Raw genomic sequence first — 23,218 nt, forward strand, 5'->3', positions numbered from 1 at the left:
CCATTCCAGCGGTTATAAATACTGGGCTGTCGCGGCCTCGAGTCAGGCCCCGTTTGTTCCCGCAACGTTTAACGGTCGTTGCCTATCTGGTTGCGGCCCAGCCTCTGGTCGCCCTCAGGATGGAGGGCAAGATGTGGGCGAAGCCGAAGTACTTAGCGATGGGGCGTGGGGGGGTGCCCCTTGGGCACTTGGAACACAACGTAAGAGCCAGGCGAGGGACAGGGCTTCTTGCACCCCGGAGCCCCGATCAGAGTCTTCGTTCTAGTCCTTTGCCTCCTCACACACACACACACAGCGCCTTTATTCAGCTGCACCCTGAATAATAGTGGGGGAATGAAAGGCGATCTTTGCACATGCCCAGAGGCTCTTCTGTTGCTTTTGTGGGGGCTCCCTGCTGGTGGGCTGAAAGCTGGTTAAAAGCAACTGACCGGATTAGGGCTAAATTCTCAGCCTCAGTGGCTGTCAGGTATAGTGCTTCTACCCAAGGGGGTTCAAATTGGCAACTTAGAAGTATGGGTAAGTCTTCCATTGAAGACTTTCTCGTTCATTTATGGATGTATAGGGTTTTCCCCCACCACCAAAGCATTCCCAGGGAGGAGGATTCTTCCTCTCTATATTACCAATTTTTTTGTCATTGGCTCTTCTACTTTATTCTGTCTTGCTCTGTACCAAGCAATTGTTTTAAAACAGCATGCATTTTAATTATGTTCTCCAGATTGATTACAGGTAGTCCTTCAGCTTTATGCCCGTGATCAAAGTAACTTTTCAACCAATCTTTCCATTTATGACCTTTGCAGGTCTGTAAAGCACAGCTGAAGGTGCCACAAATACAGTGGTGGTTTCATTTAGCAACTGTTTTGCTTAATGATGGAGCTGCTGGTTGTTATTAGGGTAGCTAAACAAGGCCTGCCTATAATTCTGTGGCTGATGCTTCTTAGGGGCAAGTCGCTATTATGTTGCTCTTCAAAATAGTTCTACTGGGGCCAATATGTCAACATCCTTGCCCATAAAGACCATAAATTGAATGCAGTGTGAGTGCTAGACTAAGAAAAAGCATCAGAAACAATGCACGATAAATGTAGTTTGAAAATAAAAGTCATTGGATGTGGCTTGGTTATAAAAAAGGGAAGGATCAAATTGCAAAACCTATATAAGAACGGAGGATGATTAACTCTTTTTAAATTTTATCAGCTGCCCAAGTCCAGTGGACGAGTCAAGAAAAAAGCTGTTCTTCTCTGTTGTGATGTTTGTCTTCTAAAACAATATCCCTGCAGAGATTCATATGGCTCCAACGGTGATATTATAAAGATCTTGGAATTAAGGCGAATAATAATGAAATATCTGGCTGTTTTCTGGCCTTGGGGCAGAGTAGGCGCTGGGCCCTTGTGGGAAGTTCTCTTAGAGTATCATGTGTGTGGTTCCCACACTCCCTGACGTACACATTATCTTCATTATATTGTCCTGCTTTTTAAAGTGTAAGCCACCCAGAGCTACTTGGAATTGGGTAGCCTCTGAACTGAAATAAACATCAAGAAAATTGTGGTTGGGCGGAGTTGATCAAATCCTGAACAAAAAAGAGGGAAAAGGTTTAAAAACAAAAGGCAATGTGTGAGGCAAGATTTATAGGAAGGCACTGAGACCTTTACATCATTGATTCAGTACTAGATTTTGGCTGTATTTCTTTTTCTTATCATTCCTTAATTCCATAACTTTGTAGTTTTGTTACTCCTCCCTCCCCCCAAAGGAAATTATGTGATGGCTATGTATTTATGGACTAACAATTATCTGCTTTTTTGTTATACTTAACTGTTGTGTGGACAATTTTGTTTATGAATACATTTTTTGAAAATATATTCTATATTCTACTATTTCAAAGTAGATGTGATCCAACATAACTTTTTTTTCCAGTTGCCCAAACCTTTTCGTCACAAACTCATTAGTTTCCTACCAAGGCTGTACTTCTCTTTGCTCGGTTTCTTATCTATCAATATCCGAACTCTTCTTTATCTGGTTCTTTCTGATCATCTCTCACCTGTTCCAGCATTGCTGGCGTAAGTAGATATTTCTCTCTTTGCCAATCCCTCTCTTATACACAGCTTGATTCTTTTCCAGTCCCTTCATCTCATTCCTACTTCTCTTGTATTTTAATTGTGGCTTTCCTGTCTGTATCTCCATTTTTTTCTTGGGCTTAGACGTATAGGATTTTCTCCATTCACCCAATACCTCAACCATCACACCATACCAATCTCTGTATCATCCATGTATCATCCATCTACACCCATCTGCCATCCTATTATCTACCGCTCAGGTTTGTTGAGAATCGGTTGGCATACAAGTTTAATGAAATTATTAGCTAACCATGGTTAAATTACACATTGGCTGTCTAGAACTACTGAGTCTCAGGTTGTTTGTTATCTGCCTTTTGTGCTCGTAGCTTTACAAGCCAAGCATCCCTGGAAGACTTCTCCAACATCCTCAGCCTTTCTTAGGGACAGGTAAGAGGTGAGCTTGGGTACTTACTGTTTAAATACCACAACAGTGCTGTTTCCTAAGCTGGGTGCCCTCATATGCACACAATTTAATAACTCAAAAGGAATTAGCACAGAAAATTAAAGTAGTTAGACTGAATTACTTGGAATAAGCCATCAAATCAGGACGAGGGCTGGCATATAGACTGTAGAACGAAAGAGAAAAAAGGAAATGATACAAAACTATATGGGTTTGTGGAAATACCATCCCCAAGAAAACATAAACTGAGATATGAAAGAGACACCTATAACAATAGAAAAAGAAAGGGAGGGAAGAAGGAAGGAGAGGAGAGGAGGAAGGAAGTAGAGAAGGGAGGGAAGAAAGAAGGGAAAGGAGAGGAGGGTGGAAGGGAGAGAAAGAGAAGGAGAGATAGTAGGAAAGGAAGAGGAAGAGTGGAGGAAAGGTAAGGGAAGAAGAAAGAGGTAAGGAGAGGTGGGTGGAAGGGAGAGAAAGAAGGAGGGCAGGAAGGGGAAGAGAGGGGGTAGGAGTAGTGGAGAGGTAAGGGAAGAAAGAAAGGAAAGGAGAGGAGGGAGGGAGGGAGGAAGGGAGAAAAGAAAGGGAAAATAAGGTGGTGTTACAACAGGCGCTAGGGATGGTAAAGCAACTCAAACTGTATATTATAACCTTTTAAATGGAATAACAAAAGTATAAGAATGGCAAAGAAAAAGAATAACTATGTGAATGTATACCTATAATTGTATGTAAGAGAATAAATGACAGTAAGAATATAAAACACAATATAGGTAAACATTATTTTGTTATAAATAGCTAAGTATAAATAAATATAGAATTGTACTTAAAAAAGAATAATGAATAAGGAGACCATGAATACAAGATAGAAATGTATAGGAGGGAAAACACTAACTGTAAAGAAACCGATATGGAACTGCTGTATGATATATGATGGAACTTCTTGTTCCTATGTTGTTTTAAGTCATGTGTTTGTTTTTGTTGATGTGTTTAAAATAAAAATTTATATATAAAAAAGAAAAATTTGAATTCCTGAGCTATAAGACATAAATTTATAAATCATCATACCAATATTTTCAAGGAACATTATTAGTCCCTTGCATATATTGGTATGATGATCTAAGTTAGCAGTCCCCAACCTTTCTGGCACCAGGGGACCGGTTTCGGAAGAAAAATTGTCTTCCATGAACCGGGGTGCTGGTGAGGGAAGAGAATGGTTTCATGCACTGATGAAATTTGACTTGCTCTCCTGCCACTTGTGCGGCCTGGTTCCTAGCAGTCCATGGACCGGTACCGGTCTGGGGCCCAGTGGTTAGGGACCACTGATCTAAGTGATGTGTATTTATCTGATGATATCTGGCGCATATTGCTTATCATTTACAGCAGCAGTACTGAACCTGTGGTCTGTGGAACCCTGGGTGTGGGGGTGTGAGGTGGTCTGCAAAGGCTTGAAGAAGTGCTATGATTTAAATCTTGAATTAGGTCTTGGTAGTCCGTGGCCACAAAAGGTATTTGAAAGGGGGCTGCGGTGAAGAAAATGTTGAGAACCACTGATTTACACTATTAACAGAATCCGGACTGTGTTAATATTTTTGTATTGATCTGCATTGTCCAGATCAGCATTGTCCAGATCAGTGGGTATCAGCCTGTGGTCTGGGAACTATTGGTTGTCCATCCAAGTATTATAGATGGTTTCTAATGCAGGTACCAGAACGTGTGCGTATGCGTTTGTATAGTTTCAAGTGGCCCCCAAATGGAGTGATTTTATTTTGAACCCATTCATTCTCCTAAAACCATGGAATATAAGAGCTGGAAGGAAACTATTTGACCCAGCTTCTTCCAACAGGTTTACAAGACATTCTTTACAATTTATTGCAAAGTTTGTTTTATTAATTAAATCACAACGAAGCAAGTCATGGTTTAGTGCAGTGGATACCCTGTCCTCCTCCTATCTCCTCTTTCAGAAAAATCCCTTTTGGAATGAAATTATGAATGGGTCTGTAAGTTAATCCATACTATCTTTTTTTTTAAAAAAAATCTTCCAGAACCATAAATCTCTACATTGGACTTGCAATGTTTCTTAGCTGTATTTAAGTTTTTTTAAAAAAAAAAATAGCATGGGTCAATCTAAAAATGTTTGGAAAATTCCTTTTAAGGATGCACCGTTAGGAGGAACAATGTGATCATGGAAGCACAGGATGACAAGGATGATGACAGAGGTAGGATTACGGATGATGGGAAGCTGTACTTATCCCTAGCTATGCTTGAAATAGTATGCCGATGTCTGGATTGAATCCCTTCAGATTGGGGCACTTTTCCTGGGAGTCAAATATTCCTACATATTCCAAAGTGTCCCCCCCGCCCCTCTGTTAAAATTGGCTACAAGTATGTTAAACAACCAGTTACTTATAACAGATCTCCCCAGGAACACAGGTAGTCCTCAACTTACAACCACAATTGAGCCCCAAAATTTTTGTTGCTAAGACAGAGAGTTATTTTTGCCTCATTTTACAATCTTTCTTGCCATGGTTGTTAAGTGAATCTCTGCAGTTGTTAAATTAGCAAATGTTAAATGAATGTGGCTTCCCCATGGACTTGGCTTGTCAGAAGGTCACAAAAGTGACCCCCCCCGGGACACGGCAACCGTCATAAATACGAATCAGTTTGCCAGGCATTTTGATCACGTGGCCATGGGGATGCTGCAATGGTCGTATGTGTGAACAGCAGTTGTAAGTTACTTTTTTCAGGGCTGTTGTAACTTCAGTCAAGTGAACTGCGTAAGTCGAGGACTACCTGTAGTTACAACCTGGATTTGAAGTTAGGCATCCCCTCCCCAGGGTCACATGATTACATTTCAGAGCTTGGGAACTGGCCCACGTTTATGGCCCTTGGAAGCAACCCGTGGTCATCAGACCAGGATTTACAACATTTTTTGTCGTAAACTGGTGTTTACACCCCATTTGTGACAAACAAAAAACAGCCCCACCCATTATAGACAATGTGTGAGGAAGAAGATGGTGTTGGCAGAGTGCAGGGTGGGCAAAAGGACAGAGGTTGGGGGCAGTTGAAGCCCCTTGTGGCCCTAAGTGCAGGTGAGTTGCCAAACATCCAAAATTTGGTCATATGAAAGCAAGGGTGCTGCAATAATTCAGGGACCGGAAGTAACAACTGTTATTGTTCGCTTGGTGCTGGGATAAACTTTGAACAGTTGATAAACAAATGGTCGTTGTTCTTGTTATTTATCTCAAATAAATGTTTTTATTTCCTGTTTTTATTTACTGTGAGCCACCCAGAGTCCCTAGGGAGTGGGCGGCATACAAATACCATTAAAGTTAAAGTTCTGACCCCCTCCTCCGTCCAGTAACGAATGCCGAGACAAGCTTAACTGGAATGTCACAGCACTTTATTAGCAAGAAACCAAAACCTCAGTGGCTGAAAGCCAAGCATAACAAACAGATAAGAACCTTGGCAGCAACTCAGATTTTGACAGATAACAGCTTCTTCAGCGTTGGCAATGACGTTGACTCCTGCAAAAGGGGCGTATGCACAAACATTCCTTTTGTAGTTTTGAGAGGAGCCTAATGACCACCAGCTGAGTGCAATTACCTGTAAGTGCGCAACTGTTCCTTACGCCTATTAGCTCTCCTGTGCCGGGTATCCAGGAACAACTCCCTTGTCTCCTCCCCACTGCTGACCTCCGGATCACACTCCCTTGTCTCCTCCCCACTGGTCCAAGGCTCAGGCGCCTCCTGGTGGCCAACCAGCCTCTCTGCGCCCTGCTCAAAGTTGGAACCCTGTCTAGGGTCCTCCACATCCTCCAAAGCTGACTCATAGGGCCCTTCGCTGTCAGAGTCTGGTGGCAGCTCCAACGGCTCCTACTGGGCCACAACAGGTCGTTAACCAAAGCCCAAAGTTATGCAGATCTACATTTTGCAGTCCGTATAACAAAGCAGAATTTAATCAAGCTTTATAGATTAACCCTTACCTGATGACCAACAGTCCCTATTGTCTTCTTGCCAAAGATGAAATGGAAATGCATATAAAAATGCAATTCCACTTGACACTTAGTTCATTTTCTGGTGATTGATAGCTCTCTCCCTCCCCTCCCCCCCAATAAAGCTGGCTGCCAAGGTTTTTCATTGATGAGGACATCCATTTAGTATGCTCATGTACTAAATGGAAGATGTGATTTCTAAACTGTAGGAGTTTGGCGAAGAAATGGTGAAGCAGGGGTGGGTTTCGACCGGTTCGCACCGGTCCCTGCGATCCGGTTGGTCGCCGAACCCGGAAGTAAGTAACTTCTGGGAACGGCGAAGCCCCCCCCCCCGGCGCCCGCGCGCGCCCACACCCGCTCCTTACCCGGTTTTTACGAAGTCTGCGCTTCCACGCATGCGCAGAACGCATACAGCGCCTGAGCGATCCTCCAGGAGCAGCTGGAGCATCGCGCAGATGCTAGTACGCATGCGCATGCGTGTGTGCGCGTGCGCACCACGTGCGTGCGCGAGGACGCCGCCGGCCTCCTTCTAACCGAACCGGTTGGAACGGGGCGAGAAACCCACCCCTGTGGTGAAGCCATTCTAGTTGAAAGCAGCCACTCCTTGACTTTAGGAAATAAGTTGAAATGATTTCAGTTCATTCTTCTCCAATCAGAGAAGCCCATTTTTATCCCCCAGGCTGACTTTTCTGTCGTTAAGCCACATTCTGCATATGTGGCTTATAATCCAGCTGCTCTGATGGGAAAGGAATAGAAACTGGAACAGGGCAAGAAATATCAAGCACCAGTACTTTTCAGTTGGTACAGTCTTGCCTATAGCCTGGTGAAAAAGCCACTGTCCAGGCAGTTTTGAAAAGAAAGGTCTTCCCTCGGGAGGGTTGTATCGGTAGAGGGTATAAGCAGCACCCTCCTGGCTTCCGAGTCCATTTCATCCAGGAAAATGCTTAACTGGTTTATTTTCTCACTTTACCCAGTGAGTGTGGCAGAAATGTCCCTCCTGAATAAGCTGATCCGGACGTCACTTGTGGAATCAAGTCATCACGTGGAGATTCTACAACGGGATCCCAAATCGCCACTGTTTTCCGTAACCACCTTTGAAAAGCTGCATTTGTGAGAAACCGAATTTCCAAATCCTTATATTTAGCGCATAGAAAGTCCACAAACAGTTCCCAGTTCTCTTATAAAGCAGTCTATAATATATAATAGATGGTTAACCGAGGGATTTGAAGATTACTGTATTGTTCAGCTTAACCTGTTGACTGCTTTCTCTACTTTCTTCATATGTGTATATGTATATGCACATTTATAGAAAGAAAGGAAAGGAAAGAATATATATAGGATCCACCCTGGCTGGTTGCTGAATTTTTTTTAAAAAAATTATATAAATATAAAAATATATGAATTTACTCTCTTCCCTTTTCTTTCAGCAATCAGCTACATGTTGAATGTTAAATTTAATTGATCACTTTTCCCTCTCTTTTTTTGTAACACTATTTTTCTTTGTCGTTGTTGGGGTTGAATGAATGTTTATTTTTGTTTCATTTTGTTTGTTTTACTGTTTTGTATTTTAATTTTTAATGATAAAACAATACATAATCTTAAAGGATTTCCAAGTCGTTCACCTTGATGCATTCATTCTTAATTATTAATAACAATAACAATGTTATTAATTGTTACTAATTGTTCAGCAGTACATTTGAACCTTTTGCTGTTTTATTGACAGAAAGCCAGAACTACTGCAAGGTATTTATGGCATGGGTTTTAACAGGCCATCCAAGATACAGGAATCCGCGCTGCCAATTATGCTTGCTGATCCGTAAGTTGCTTGAAAAGAAATTAGAAGGACCTGGCTGGTGTTGTAGGTCAGGAAAACTCTATATCAGTGATGGCGAACCAAACTGCGCATGCACATGCCCAAACTCTGTGTGGACATGCATGCATGTGCAGCAGAGACCCGTTGGCTGGCAGAAGGCGGGGCATCCCAACACCGACGGCACAGCAAGAGGTAAGATCTTTTTCTTTCGCGAGCTTCTGTTTCGTCATTTGCAGGGAAACAGAAGCTCACGAAAGAAACGCCACGGAGATATGACCTGGGACGACAGCACACGTGGCAGCAGAAAGGGCTCTGCGTGCCACCTCTGACAGGCGTGCCATTGGTCGGTCATCACGGCCCTATATCCATTAGGCAGTGACTTCTATTAGCTGACTTGAGTGTATGGGAATCTCAGCCTTGAAGCTGAACTATTGCATTTCTTTCTTGGGTTGTCAAAGATGGGAATTGTATAAAAAGAATGCTGAACTGGTTGACGGGACTTTGAGGCTCTTGTGAGCTAAGATAAAAGCAAAACAGCTTTTTTTTTTATGGGACTGAGGTGATGATAGGTATTGTTCCCAAAACAATACAAAGACTTAGGCTTCCAGATTCATGTTTGCTTTACACATGACAATCCTGTTGCAGAAATCTTTTCAGCTGGTTCAGTTTTGTTCATCCTTTGAAAGTATATACTGTTAGGTAAGCTCCCCGTTGGGAGAGCGAGTGCATTCATAGAAGCGTTGTGAGAGTTGTGTTGGAGAACACACAAACCAGCATACAGAGACACTGCAGTTTCAGTAGGCTTTTACTTTCATGGAAATAGAGGTATCAGTCAATCAAACAGTCCAAGTGATACACGGATAAGACAGTCAGTCAGCAACGTCTTTCAGTTAAGGGATAATCCAAATAACATAGTCCAGTATCATATAATCAGTTCAGTACTCAAAGTTTGCTAGCAGTTGCAAAACTTACAATAGCTCACGGCACTTTTTAACAGCCAGCTTCCAAAACACTCAGATCAGATCAGCCCAGCATCTAACAAACAGAGAGCTAACAATCATTCTGGCTCCCTCTTATGGCCGATTGAGGAAAACAGCAACCAATCACATTCTACAGTATGATTTAAAGAAACAGGTACAACATTGTTACATGATTTATATATTGCCAACCCAACCGTTAGATTATATTCCTAACATATACTTTCATATATTTTTGTTGTTGTTGTATATTTTCTTAGTCTTGGTTTTATTAAATGTTTTCCCGGTTCTCCTTATTTAAATGCCATTTCCACTTTATTTTTTTTGTCTGTTTTATATTAAAAAGAAATCTTGGAATCATTTTATTCTTTCCCTTTCTCTTGCTACTCAGTTGCTCTGTATTTAGCACAAATGTTAATAAAGTAATTCTGTATTTCAGACCCCAAAATCTTATAGCACAAAGTCAGTCAGGGACAGGCAAAACAGCTGCATTTGTTCTAGCTATGCTGAGCAGGACAGACCCAAAGAAGGAATTTCCACAGGTAAAATGTCACTAATCTTGCTGCTCCCTTCAAGGACAATTCACCAACACTGTTTTGTGAGCAGAATTTTTGGTCTTAACTCGAGTCAGATTCTTTCTTTCCAATTCCTTTCCTTGACTGAAAAATATGATAGCAAAAGTTTTATAATCTGAGGTTTTATAAAAGAAAAAAAAAACTTTCCACTCAAATTTTGATGTCCTTGCTTTTTTGGCACACATTTAATTTAAGGAATATAGCTATGTGAGCAGTGATGAAACAATTCACCCAAACATTATTTTATTGGACCAATTCAGCACGCATACATCTACCCGCACCCACAGGCACTTGACCTCAAGCCCTTTCCAAAATTGCCTGCTTAAAAACCAATGCTGTGAGTGAGAAACTAACTTGGGTAATATCTGCCTCTGTAAAACATTTGCTCCAGAGTTGTTCATATAGAAACAGCAAAAATCTTTTATAAGTTCAAGTCAGAAAAGTACAGGTAGTCCTTGACTTAGGGCCACAATTGAAGCCAAATTTTCATTGCTAAGCGAAATATTTGGTATTTTTGCCCCATTTTACGAACTTATGGTCCACAATTGTTCAGTGAATCACCACAGTTGTTAAGTTAGGAACCTGATAGTAACCAATTTTGTTGTATTAATTTTGTATAATGACAATAAAGGCTATACTATACTGATTGCTAAGTGATTCTGGCTTTCCCCATTGATCTTGTTTGTCACAAAATAACCCACATTTTATAAACGTGCTGCAGTTCAGCTCCTTTTGAATGGAACCTGGGAACAATTGCTGGGAGATAGCGATTTCATAAGAGGTACTTGGTTAGTCATTACTCCACAGTCAGGTCATAATTGAAAAAAAGCACCCCAGGAAGTTGAATCAATGAATGTGAAAATGTGCGTCTCTTGTTGAAAATTAAGTTTAAAATGTGGCTACAGGCTATAAAGATAAGTCGTACATTTATCTTGTCTTGCCTTGAAGTGCCTCTGCATCGCTCCCACCTTTGAACTGGCTGTTCAAACTGGACATGTTGTTGAGAAAATGGGAAGATTCTGTGTCAACATAAATGTTAATTATGCTATTCGAGGCAATAGAGGTAAGGATTTCTTATATACTGTACATGCTAGATCAGTGATGGCGAACCTTTTCGGCACCGAGCCCCGGAAACTCAAAAGACCAGCTCTTCTGTTTTCTGGCCCGCACAAGCACCCACGTCAGAGCCACAGCATGGCTGGCTGTGGAATTCTGAGAGTTGTAGTCCACGCATCTTAAAGTTGCCATCATTAAGAAACACTGCCTCCTAATCAATAACCCTCTGAAGTGTGTTGGCCTGAAAGGGAATAATTGGTCCAGAGTCATCCAGTGAATTTTCATGACTGAAGATCTCCTTGATTCTGAGTCCTCCAGTAAAGTCCACCCTCCTGACCCTCGGGATGCAATGCATTTCCACCCTCTCTTTGTTGTGCTAATACTTCTGTACTTATTTTGTAAAACACAAAAATGTTGCCAATCTCCCTTGACGCATACTCAGGAGCGCATCTCCCCTTCATATAGGGGACTCTTCCACAGTTTTTTAAAAAAAAGTTTTGTAGGAAACATTTCAGTCGCTAAGCACAATATTACAGTTCCATTTTTCATCCCCACCGATGAATGAATGAATGAATGAATATAAAGTTTATTATACTCATAGACCAGCCAAAGACAAGAATCTATTTACAATAATATTAAAAGATAATGCCAATAACAGTAGTAGTAATAACATTCATAACAATAACATGCATTATATCATACAGTTTGGATTATGCCCATGTGTACCCTCCAGATGATTTTGGCTTCAGACTTGGAAATTTTCTGTGGGGTTCTTGTTAATTTGTTCGAATTTTTGAGGGTGGATGGGTGGGGTGTATTGGATGAATGATATTTCTGTAATTTACAGAATAATGGAGTTGGAAGGGATCTTGGAAGTGTTCTAGTCCAACCCCCTGCTCAAGCAGGACACCCAAAACTATTTTCAACAATGGTTGTCCAGTCCCCCCTTAAAAGCCTTCACAGCTCTCTCTTTTTTTTTGTGAAAAAGGTTTTTATTTTCCATTTTTTCATTTTCATACACTCACATATATACTGTGCATAGCCGGAGCCATACAACATTAAACAATAATCGCAGCAATTCCTCTTGTCAACAATACCCTCCAAAATAGAAACCCAATATACCTCTTCCACTCTCCGTACACCTCTTTCTTCCACCCCCCTCCAACTTTCTATCTTCCCTCCATCATCCCCCTCTACCCTACTTCCCCTCCCCCTCTACCACTCCTCTCTCCCGATCCACTCCCTCCCTTCCTTCTCACCCTCCCTCCCATCCTCTCTCCCGCCCTCTCTCCCCATCTTTCTTCTATCCCACTCCTCCTCCCCTTGGTGTATTTCCACTATATGTCAATGTACTTAACTTATCCTATTTTTACAGAGAAATTAAAGAAAACAGTATACATGTGAAGTCGCATTACATTGAAATCTAACACATCGTATCTAACCTAGTATATATCCCTCCCTCCCCCCACCCTCCCCCCCAACACCCCACCTCCCTCCCCCCACCCAACTTCCCAGAGCCCGTACACGGTATAGAATTTTAACAAACACAGTCTAAAATATATTGAGAAAAAAGAAGTAAAAAAAAAGGGGGTTAATAACATCTCTACATTGATCTTAGCTTCTTGCTACACTAACTTTGAACATTTTAAATCATTCCTGATCTTAGGCATAGGTTATCTGGAATTTCTTAGTCCCATATTTGTTTTGTATATAGTCAATCCTCCACAGCTCTTGAAGGTGGTCCACTGATTGATTGTTCTAACTGTCAGGAAGCTTCTTCTTAGTTCTAGGTTGCTTCTCTCCTTGATATGCCCTCCATATATTCCATACAGTATTATAAATCCTAAGAGTCTCAGCCAGCAGACCAGTAGCATGTAAGTAGGGTGACTACTTGGGTGACTGCAACTTTTTGAAAAAGAAGACTCTGCATGGTTCTGTGTTGTGGCCCAGCAGGAGCCGTTGGAGCTGCCATCAGACTCCGACAGCGAGGGACCCTCTGAGTCGGCTCTGGAGGATGTGGACAGGGTTCCGACTCTGCGCAGGGCGCAGAGAGGCTGGTTGGCCACCAGGAGGCACCTGAGCCTTGGACCAGTGGGGAGGAGACGGAGAGTGAGCCCGAGGCCAGTAGTGAGTTGTTCCTGGATGCACGCCATCAAAGAGCTACTAGGCGTCAGGAACAATAATGCAATTACAGGAGATAATTGCACTCAGCTGATGGTCATTAGGCTTCTATCAAGACTATAAAAAAGGCTACTTGTGCACACTCCCCTCTTTGCAGAAGTCAACACAGGATTGAATGTTGGAGAACATTGTTAGAAGCTTGGCAGGCTGGATTGCTGCCAAGCCTTATCTGTGTTTATTGCTGCCCAAGCTTGTCTGTGCTGGGTTGCTGCCAAGGACCTGTTTGTCTGTTAATTAAATGTCATAATTTATCTCTGGCTCGGAGTGTGCTTTGGTGTGGAATGAGGGGGATCAGAAAAGTTCTGTTTCTCTTTTGGGGTTTAATAAGAGTAATAATGTTCATTCTCACATTTGTTTTGCCTTCATAACAATTTTATAGCGTGCCTAACATGCTCTTAGGTTTCATAAGTATGAAATTGACCCAGAGACCCTAAGGAGAAATGTCCTGACAGCTAGAACAATTAATCAGTGAAATGAGTTGCCTCCAGAAGTTGTGGGTCCTCCAACACTGGAGGTTTTTAAGAAGAGACGGGACAGCCACTTGTCTGAAATGGTATTGGGTTTCCTGCTTGACCATGGGGTTGGACTAGATGACCACCAAGGTCCCTTCCACTCTGTTATCCTGTTGATTCGAGGTTCCTAATTATCCAGCCTATTCAATTTCATATTTCCCTCATTCTGAACAGGACCAAAGAAAAACAACTTCACAAAATTACTACTACATAGTCTTAAGTTTTTTCATTGCAGCAGGTAATGCTTTTTACATAAATATGTTTTTCTTAGTTCCAAGGGGGACCTCAATAAAAGAACAAATAATAATTGGGACACCAGGGACCCTGCTAGATTGGTGTTTTAAGCTAAAGCTTTTTAATCTGAAGAAGATCAAAGTGTATGTGCTGGATGAAGCAGATGTCATGATCGATAAACAGAATTTCTTGGATCAGAGTGTTCGTATCCAGAGGTAAAACATTTTTCTTCTTCTTTTTGTTTCTGAATAAGAGTTTCTTTCCCACTACTAAACACCCAGGATATTTAACTTTTCCCAAATTGCCTCAATGCCACACATTGTCCAAAAGACAGTTGTAAAAATTCAGATCATATAAATAAATAAATGCAACTTGTATGGATTTAGATTATTGAGAAAATCATTAAGATTCTTTTGCCAGGGAAAAAGCAGATCGCAGGTTAAACAAAATGGCAACCAGTGCAGCTCTCACAGGAGAGGTGACACATGTGCACACCAAGGCCTGCATAAAATCATGCAGGCTGCCGCATTTTGCACCAACTGAAGCTTCCACATGCTTTACATATAGTCTACTATAATTCTCAGTGCTGTTGTCATAATGCTGTTAGTTGAATAAGGCTCTGAGTCTATGACAATTCCCCATGTCCCACTCACTGCAGACAAAGAGTCACACTAACATCAAAGAAACAGTGGAATAGAGTTATTGAAGAAAGGATGCAAAAGGAAAAACAGAATGAAAAGTGAATGGCAAACATCAAAATATTCTTTTCGTTATTTTAAATAATTAAATAGAATTGTTAAATTGTCCTGCAGAGGGTTGGCCATGGCAAGTTGTCCCAATTCTGTCCTGTAGATCTTTGTTGATGAGCTATTTTCTGTCATTGGAAGCCCTGAAGAACAAATCTGGAAACCTTGTGCCTGTAAAACCACACTGAGCTGCGGGCACCTTGAAACCAAGTTCCTTCCTTTATGGGAATGTTGGCAAAGGGCCGATGCAGAACAGTTTTGGGGGGTATTTAATATTGGCTCCATTCATTCCTATATGTTGGAACTATTCTTCCTTTAAAAAATTTCCCATAGGAATTTGTCTTCAGATTGCCAGCTGCTTCTCTTCTCAGCTACCTTTGAGCCACCTGTGCTAAAGTTTGCCCAGCGCATCATCCCTGAGCCCAACATCATTACGCTCCGCCGAGAAGAGCTGACCCTCAGCAATATCCGGCAGTATTATTTTGAGTGCGAGAGGAGGGAAGAGAAATTCAGAGCCCTGTGCAACATCTATGGCAGCATCACCATCGGCCAGGCCATCATTTTCTGCCAGGTAAGGGGCTCTGTGGTCCGCCCTTCAAGGTAAAAGCCATCTAGGAACCCAAAGTCATGTAGCCCAGTTCTGCTTCTATCTTCTTCTTTTCTCTCTCTCTCTATCTATATCTGTAGCTATCTATATCTATCTATATCTATCTATCATCATCTATCTGTCTAGTGTGTATGTATATATATATATAGGTCTCTGTGTGTGTGTATGTATGTGTGTGTGTGTGTGTGTGTGTGTATGTATGTATGTATGTATGTGTATATATATATATATATATATATATATATATATATATATATATATATATACATACATACATACACACACACACACATACATACATACATACACACACATATACATACACATATACATATACATATACATATACATATACATATACATATATATATGTATCTATTAGATTTTTACAACCCCTGGTAAGCCCCAATTATGGGAGAAAGCTAACTGCTTCCATCATCTGTCAATCGGCTCGTCACAAGAGTCCATCATGACAGAAACCCAATATTTGTTTATTTTTCACCCTGGCTTCGCTGATAACAGATAAGAGCCTGTGGCCTAATGGCTAAGATGTCTGTCTAGTATGTAATATACCCCAGGTTCAAATCCCAGTAAGGGTATGGCTAGCTGATGAGAGCTAAATAGCTTGAAATAGATCCAGGGCTTCCCTTTGCGCCATGCTCCTTCCTTGTGTACTTTCGACAGACACGCTACAATGCCAAATGGCTGTACCACGCCCTGAGAAACGATGGGCACCAAGTCTCCCTGCTGATCGGGGATCTGACAGTTGAAGAGCGGGCAGAGGTGATCCAGCAGTTCCGCGATGGGAAATTCAAAGTTCTCATCACGACCAACATCTGCGCCAGAGGTACAGTTCCAGTAGCTGACGCTCTCCCTGTGCTGGGACCCAGGCCGCCGAGGCAGAGTCCTCAGAGCATCGATAAAGAGTCCTTTATTGCTTTGTTAAATACCGCAAGGAATGGTCCTACAGTGGACGGTAAGACTCGGCCCCGCCCTTCCCGGCAGGCAGCCGCCCTCCATCCCACAAACAAAAACCAGTAGGCAACAAAAACCAACTGGCAAAGGTGGAGAGGAGGCCCAAAGCGAAGCTGCCAGTCCAAGAGACAAGGCACGGGCAGAGACATGAGTCACGGCTGATATATTCCAAAGCCGGGGGAGTGTAAGCCCGAGTGGACTCCTGAGAAAGACGACCTCTTCCCACCCCCCCGCTTCTCCTTAAGTCAACCCACACCAGGTGTTCCTTGTGAAGAGGGGTGGGGTGCCCTAATCCCCAGTGGCCTTGCAGCCTTCCTTTGCTCTACTCTCTGTGCCCTTGGGTCAAGTAGCAATAGCAATAGCAGTTAGACTTATATACCGCTTCATAGGGCTTTCAGCCCTCTCTAAGTGGTTTACAGAGTCAGCGTATTGCCCCCAACAACAATCCGGGTCCTCATTTTACCCACCTCGGAAGGATGGAAGGCTGAGTCAACCCTGAGCCGGTGAGATTTGAACAGCCAAACTGCTGAACTGCAGTCAGCTGAAGTAGCCTGCAGTGCTGCATTTAACCACTGCGTCACCTCGGCTCTTTATAAGTAGAGGATGCGGTTGTTCTTCATCAGGGGATCTGCTGCCTCTCAGCACCACTGCATGTCTACAGCCGATTCCCACCTGTGTCTATGAAGGGCAGGCGGCTCTCTTTCCGGTCGGCCACTTCCCCCAATGCCTGAGGGCCCTGGGACAGCATCGTCCTCAGGCCCCGGCCTCTCCAAGGGAGCCATTCCCGTCAGACGGTCCCAACTTTGCCTCCTCCGAAGTTGGCTCTGATGAGGCCACAACACCCTGGTCTTTGCTGCTGCTTTCCAGGCAGGTCAGCCATACAGGTCCTCTCTGTTTCTATTTCTCCCTAGGCATTGATGTGATGCAGGTCACCATCGTGGTCAACTTTACCTTGCCTACCACGGTGTTCCGGGGGCCTGACTTCGAGGCCTACCTCCACCGCATCGGCCGAACGGGCCGGTTTGGAAAGAAGGGCCTGGCGTTCAACATGGTGGAAAGGAAAAACTTGCCTCTTCTGTTTGAAATCCAAAATCACTACAGTGAGTGTGATACGTTCCCTGGGCCAAAAACCCCACAAGGGGAGGGTAATCCAATAGGTTAAGGTATGGCAGAAGCCTCGTCAGCTTTTAATTTGCCCCAGAGCTGCAGAGTGGGGAACTCTGAAGGCTGCAGTGCTTGGAAGATGAGGGGCACAAAGAGATGGAATCACCTCCCTTGAATTTGACAATAATTCTTAACGTCATTCCCTTTAAGTCAAGTGGGCATTTTTCTGAGCAGGTGGACCTCTCCGAAACACACATCATTGTCTACAGCAGTGTTTCTCAACCTTGGAGACTTGAAGGCCTGTGGACTTCAAGTCTCCAAGGTTGAGAAACACTGGTCTACAGCCACGCACCATCTGAGTTTCTTTGCCCACACCTCACTTATCAAAAGACCCTCCCCTGACATGACACTCCCATCACAAGATCCTCACCTGATGTGTTCCACACCTGATCCATCACAAGACCCTCCCCTGACGTGATCCTCCCATCACAAGACCCACTGACCACACAAAGCCCTTATAAGCAGAACACCAACCCTGGCATCCCCTTAAACTCTGCTGAAGATGCTACCTACCCTGGTAACAAAATGTCTGGAAACCAACTCACAAGCTCAGAGAACATTGCTAGAATGCTAGAGGCATTCTTGAAAGCCGCCTACCTTCGCTACAGGTGTTTCTGTTTTGCAGTTTCTTTTAAACAGAAGACTAAAAATAGAATTTGAAGCCCGGCAGGCAGAAAGAAAGAGTAGGGTAGGCAATGCTGGATCACAAACTTCAGAAGATCTATGGTTGGTTCTCAACGATCACAACTGAACCCCAAATGTATGTTGCTAAGTGAGAAATTAGTTGAGTGAGTTTTGCCCCCGCGTTACGACTTTTCTTGCCACCTTGGCTAAGGGAATCACTGCAGTTCTTAAATCAGCAACACAGTTGTTGAGTGATTCTGGTTTTCTGACCACAAAGCGGGAATCACAAGACCCCCCAGGACACTGCAACCGTCATAAATGGGAGTCATTTGTCAAGCATCCGAAGGTAAATCATGTGACCGAGGGGATAAGTGTCATTAAGTGTGAAAAATGGTGACAAGTCACTTTTTTCAGTGCCGTTGTAACTTTGAACTGTCACTAAGTCAAGCAAGACCTGTACCCACTGCAGTTCAGTGGCTTAGGTGCCTTTCCAAAAAGTCAACTGCAAATTTATTTCTTCTTTTCAGAGATTGTGATCCAACGCCTTGATCCAGAGGATATGGAAGCCCTAGAAAAAATAGAAGACTGAAGCCGTATCATTTTATACAAGAGACTTTGCCCGTTTTGCCCATTTTGCTTGGTCAAATTAAAGGAAAATTGTCTTGTTCCTGTATTTTTCTTCTGCAAACTGCTGTGGTGGTACCAGGGGTGGGTTTCAACCGGTTCGCGGCGGTCCCTGCGAACCGGTTGGTCGGCGAACCCGGAAGTAAGTAGCTTCCGGGAACGGCGAAGGGCGCACCTGCCCGCCTGCACTCCTTACCCGGTTTTGACGAGTTCTGCGCTTCCACGCATGCGCAGGACGCATACAGCGCCTGCGCGATCCTCCAGGAGCAGCTGGAGCATCGCACAGACGCTAGTACGCATGCGTGCACCGCACGCGTGCACGAGGACACCACCGGCCCCGTTCCAACCGAACCGGTTGGAACGGGGCGAGAAACCCACCCCTGGGTGGTACATAGAATTGTTCACATGATTGGCCGGAAGAGCCCTGATCTTAACAAACCATTAATCTCCAAAATCCCTTATTAACCTACCTAGATGCACTGATCCATTTTTTTAACGCTGATGTGACTACCAGTATACAATCATTTGGGGTCTTTTTTTCCTGAGATAATGGAGGAACTTGGTGATCCACACTATAAAGTTGTTTTTGCTTCAATGCCTTAGTTTCACATGTCCAATATTTTCATCACACAGTTAAATAGTATTCCACAATCACTTGTATCAGGATCATGGATATCATCAGATCCAAATACATATGATATTTGACTCCGAGAGCGCTAAATCTGTACCATTTGAGCCAAAGCTTAGGTTAATAAAGTGACGGTTAGAAGAGAACATAAGAACAGGTAATTAATCTTCTTGCCTCTAGGAGTCAGTAGCTGCTTGTATGAAAAGCTGAGTTACAGGCGAGTTTGATTTAAGGAGATTTATGTACATTAAAAAAAAAAAAACCTTCTCACTCCTATGAGTGGCCGATGTCTTCCTCAATCTTGGGTTTTCTCCCATAGGCCTGGGAGACCTAGGCATAGGACCTTAGCCGCCCTAGAAGAGATCAACCCTGATTGCTCTTTGGAAGGCCAGAATCTGAAGATGAAACTTAAGTACTTTGACCATCTAATGAGAAGGAAGGACTCACTGGAGAAGAGCCTAATGTTTGGAACGACTGAGGGCAAAAGAAGAAGGGGACGACAGAGAATGAGGTGGCTGGATGGAGTCACCGAAGCAGTCGGCATGAGTTTAGATGGACTCCAGAGGATGGTAGAGGACAGGAAGGCCTGGAGAAGCGTAGTCCATGGGGTCACAATGGGCCAGACATGACTTCACAACTAACAACAACAAAGCACTGCATTTCCAAAGATTTCCACAATGTGCCAGGATAATGTGTAGGTATAAGCAATAAGCTTCACTCCTAAATATAAAAAGCAGGCAAACCCCATCGTCTTTTCTCTAATCCTGCTGTCCAATAATTGAGTCCTACCTGTTGATGTTTTGTTGAACTAGCCTGGACAACCATTTGACCAGGAAGGTATAAGGCAGACGTTCCTAACCCCCGATTCCGTGGACTGGCACTGGGCTGCAGCATGCCAGAAACTGGCCCACACAAACAAGGGAAGCCCCATCCACAGGATGCAGGCAGCACCCGAAACCATGCCCCCTCTGGTTCGTGGGAAAACCCCTCCTCCAAACCAGTCGCTGGTGCCCCAAAGGTTTGGGGCCACTGGTGTAAAGTCTCTTGTCTTGAGTAGCGGGTTGGACTAGACACCTCGAGGTCCCGTCCAGCCCTATGAGTCTGTTCTAAAGAAGAACATAGCAACAAATGGATGCCAGATCACCTTGATGGGTCTCCAGAGCATCCCTGGAGGAATGACTGAACCAGAAAGAGAGACACGGGTAGTCCATGGGTCCCTCTTGCTTAGCAGTTAATACAGGTAGTCTCGACTTAACCACAGTTGAGCCTAAATTTCTGTTGCTAAGTGAGATGGTGAAGTGAATTTTACTCCATTTTATGACCTTTCTTACTACAGTTGTTAAGTTAGTAGCAGGGCTGTTAAGTGGATCTGGCTTCCCCAGGACACAGCATATATGAGTCCGTTCCCAAGCATCTGAATTTTGATCACATCAGTTGCTAAGTGTGAAAACAGTCATGAGTCACATTTGTTTTAGTGCCGTTGTAACTGAATGGTCACTGAATGGATGGTTGTAAGTTGAGGACTACCTACATTATTTATTTGTGGCTCCCAGATGCCCGTGCAAAGGTTTTCAGGCTGCATTTGAGCATTGGCTTCTCTTTGCAAGAGCTGTTTTTTCTCTCTTTGGGGGATTCCTTCATCTTGTCCTCTGCTTTCTGAAAAAGAAACTTAAAATATTTCATGGCCTCCGGGATGATTTCCTGGAGATTTTAGGAAGCAGCCAAGATGTTATTTAAATACTCAAAAATACGTATTTACCCCTTGCATCCTCTGTGCTATTTTAGCACAAACGCCAAACGAAACATCTGGACTCTGGTGGCTAGTGTGTTGTATTGTATTGTATTTGTATTTATTTGTCTTGTATGCCGCCCACTCCCGAAGGACTCCGGGCGGCTCACAATAGACAAGGGAAGGGGGAAGACTAGACAAAGACAACACTTTAAAAACAAAACCACAACATTCACAATTTCCGCGGGGCTGGATGTTTCACAGCCCCCCCGGCCTGCTGGAGCAGCCAGGACTTGGTGGCTTTGCGGAAAGCCGGGAGGGTCGTAAGGGTCCGGATCTCGACAGGGAGATCATTCCAGAGGGCTGGAGCTGCAACAGAGAAGGCTCTCCCCCGGGGGGTCGCCAGCCAACATTGGCTGGCGGATGGAATCCGGAGGAGACCTAACCTGTTCTGGTCAGCACTTCAGTTTAAGAAACGTGCGTCACCCCACTATAAAGCAAAATTAGAAAAGGATTATTTGAACATCCTTTCCCCCAAGGACAGTGTTGTGTTCCTGGCTTCTTTTTAACCACATCGACAGCAGCGCGGGCTATAAAACCGGCAGAAAACTGAAAACCTTTTCTTATTTTTTTTCACGTGGAAAAGGTTCCACTTTGAGGAACGCTTTTCTCAGAAGATAAAACTGAGCCTGGCATTCGAAGGCACGCAAAATCGATTCCGTTGGCTCCGCTGGACGTGGTGGCCCTTCCTAGGCGTAGCTGGGGACTTGAGTTGCATCATGCGACTTCCTGTTGCAGTGAAGCCGGAGCTGGCACGAAGAAAGAGAACAATTTGAAAGTCTTGTAGAGTCAAGTTTGCGTAACCCCCACACGCACACCCCTAACCCCCAGGGAATTGGATCATTGGCACCAGGGCACATAGTTGATCCAGCCAATTGCCTGCTACATTGGTGGCCTGTGAATAAACATGGCACGGGAGGCTGAAAAACACAAAACCCCAGGACATTCTCCTCCCCTGCTTTATTTTTTTTTGCACAGAAAGAATGTTGGGCAATAAAAAGAAATGCGATTGCTAGAAAAGGCTTGGCATGGCGCAATCCTATCTCCTGCGGTGTGAAAAATAGAAGGAAGAAATTGTCCAGAAGAAAAAGAGGAGCTAAGGGAAATATATGAAATATTCTAAACGTTTGCTTCTACCAGCCTGTGTTCACCTACTGTGCTATAAGTTGTGTTTTTGAAGGAGCCACAAAATGTTGAGGTCATACCTCTTTCTAAATCATACACCAAGCGGGATCCTCGTGCTTAAAGCCGTCTTCTCCACTCTGGAACGCTTCAGCTGGGTGGATTCCAATTTACAGATTTTTTTCCTCATCCAGCGTGCCAATTGCGGAGGCTTTGGACCGTTCAAACGGGCGCAGCTACAACTCACTGCACCCATTTCAACTGCCCGAGCTTGGAAAAGCGGTGGGAAATTCATACCAGTCGAGGAGACAATTCAGACCATCTCAATCCATGATTTGCCTTCCCTCATCTTGCTCTTTGGCACTGAGCCAGAAAAAGGGAAACAAACTTCACAGCTAGTCCTATCTTTAATGATTCTATTCCACTATTTCTTTAATATTATTGTAAGCCTTAATGCTTAGTGCAGTGATGGCGAACCTTTTCAGCACTGAGAGCCCAAACTGAAACGTTCATGCATGTACATCAAAAACTTAAAGCTTGCCGGTTGCCAGATGCATGCCTGTTTTTGGGGTGCTTTTGGGCCATTTTCAGGCTGTTTTTCTGCTGTTTTCAGGCCCAAAACAGCCCGAAAACAGCCTGAAAAACAGACTGAAAAATGCCCTGTTTTTGGGGCTGTTTTTCAGGCCATTTTCCAGAGAGCACCTGGCAATGGTGTGCCCCAGTGGTGGGTTTCAAAAAATTTTCGAACCTACTCTGTGGGTGTGGCTTCCTTTGTGGGAGTGGCTTGCCGCCCATGTGACCTGGTGGGAGTGGCTTGCCGGCCATGTGTTTTCTCTCTCTCTCTCTCTCTCTCGCTCTCTCTCTCTCTCTCTCTCTCTCTCTTTCCTTCCTTTTGTCTCTCTGTCCCTTTTTCTTTTTTCTTTCATCTCTCACTTTTTCTTTCTTTCTTTCTTTCTCTTTCTCTCTCTCTGTGAGTCTGTCTGTCTGTCTGTCTGTCTGTCTGTCTGTGTGTGTGTGTGTGTGTGTGTTGAGTAGTGGGTTTCAAAAAATTGACGAACCGGTTCTACCGAACTGGTGCGAACCGGTAGGAACCCACCT

General features: G+C 43.6%; 1 protein-coding gene across 1 annotated transcript; it reads left to right on the forward strand.

Annotated features, from left to right (window-relative positions):
* Positions 1-4: 4 nt before the first annotated feature.
* Positions 5-18,622, forward strand: DDX25 (DEAD-box helicase 25). Its single transcript, XM_032228853.1, has 12 exons — positions 5-200; positions 2,435-2,495; positions 4,656-4,718; positions 7,468-7,603; positions 8,217-8,309; positions 9,723-9,825; positions 10,807-10,921; positions 13,879-14,056; positions 14,921-15,158; positions 15,879-16,041; positions 17,081-17,269; positions 18,485-18,622. The coding sequence occupies exons 1-12, from the start codon at positions 120-122 to the stop codon at positions 18,544-18,546; spliced, it is 1,482 nt and encodes a 493-aa protein (XP_032084744.1). The 5' UTR covers positions 5-119; the 3' UTR covers positions 18,547-18,622.
* The last annotated feature ends 4,596 nt before the right edge of the window (positions 18,623-23,218 follow it).

Source organism: Thamnophis elegans, chromosome 13 (genome assembly GCF_009769535.1).
Source record: "Thamnophis elegans isolate rThaEle1 chromosome 13, rThaEle1.pri, whole genome shotgun sequence".
In the NCBI taxonomy this organism is placed as follows: Eukaryota; Metazoa; Chordata; class Lepidosauria; order Squamata; family Colubridae; genus Thamnophis; species Thamnophis elegans.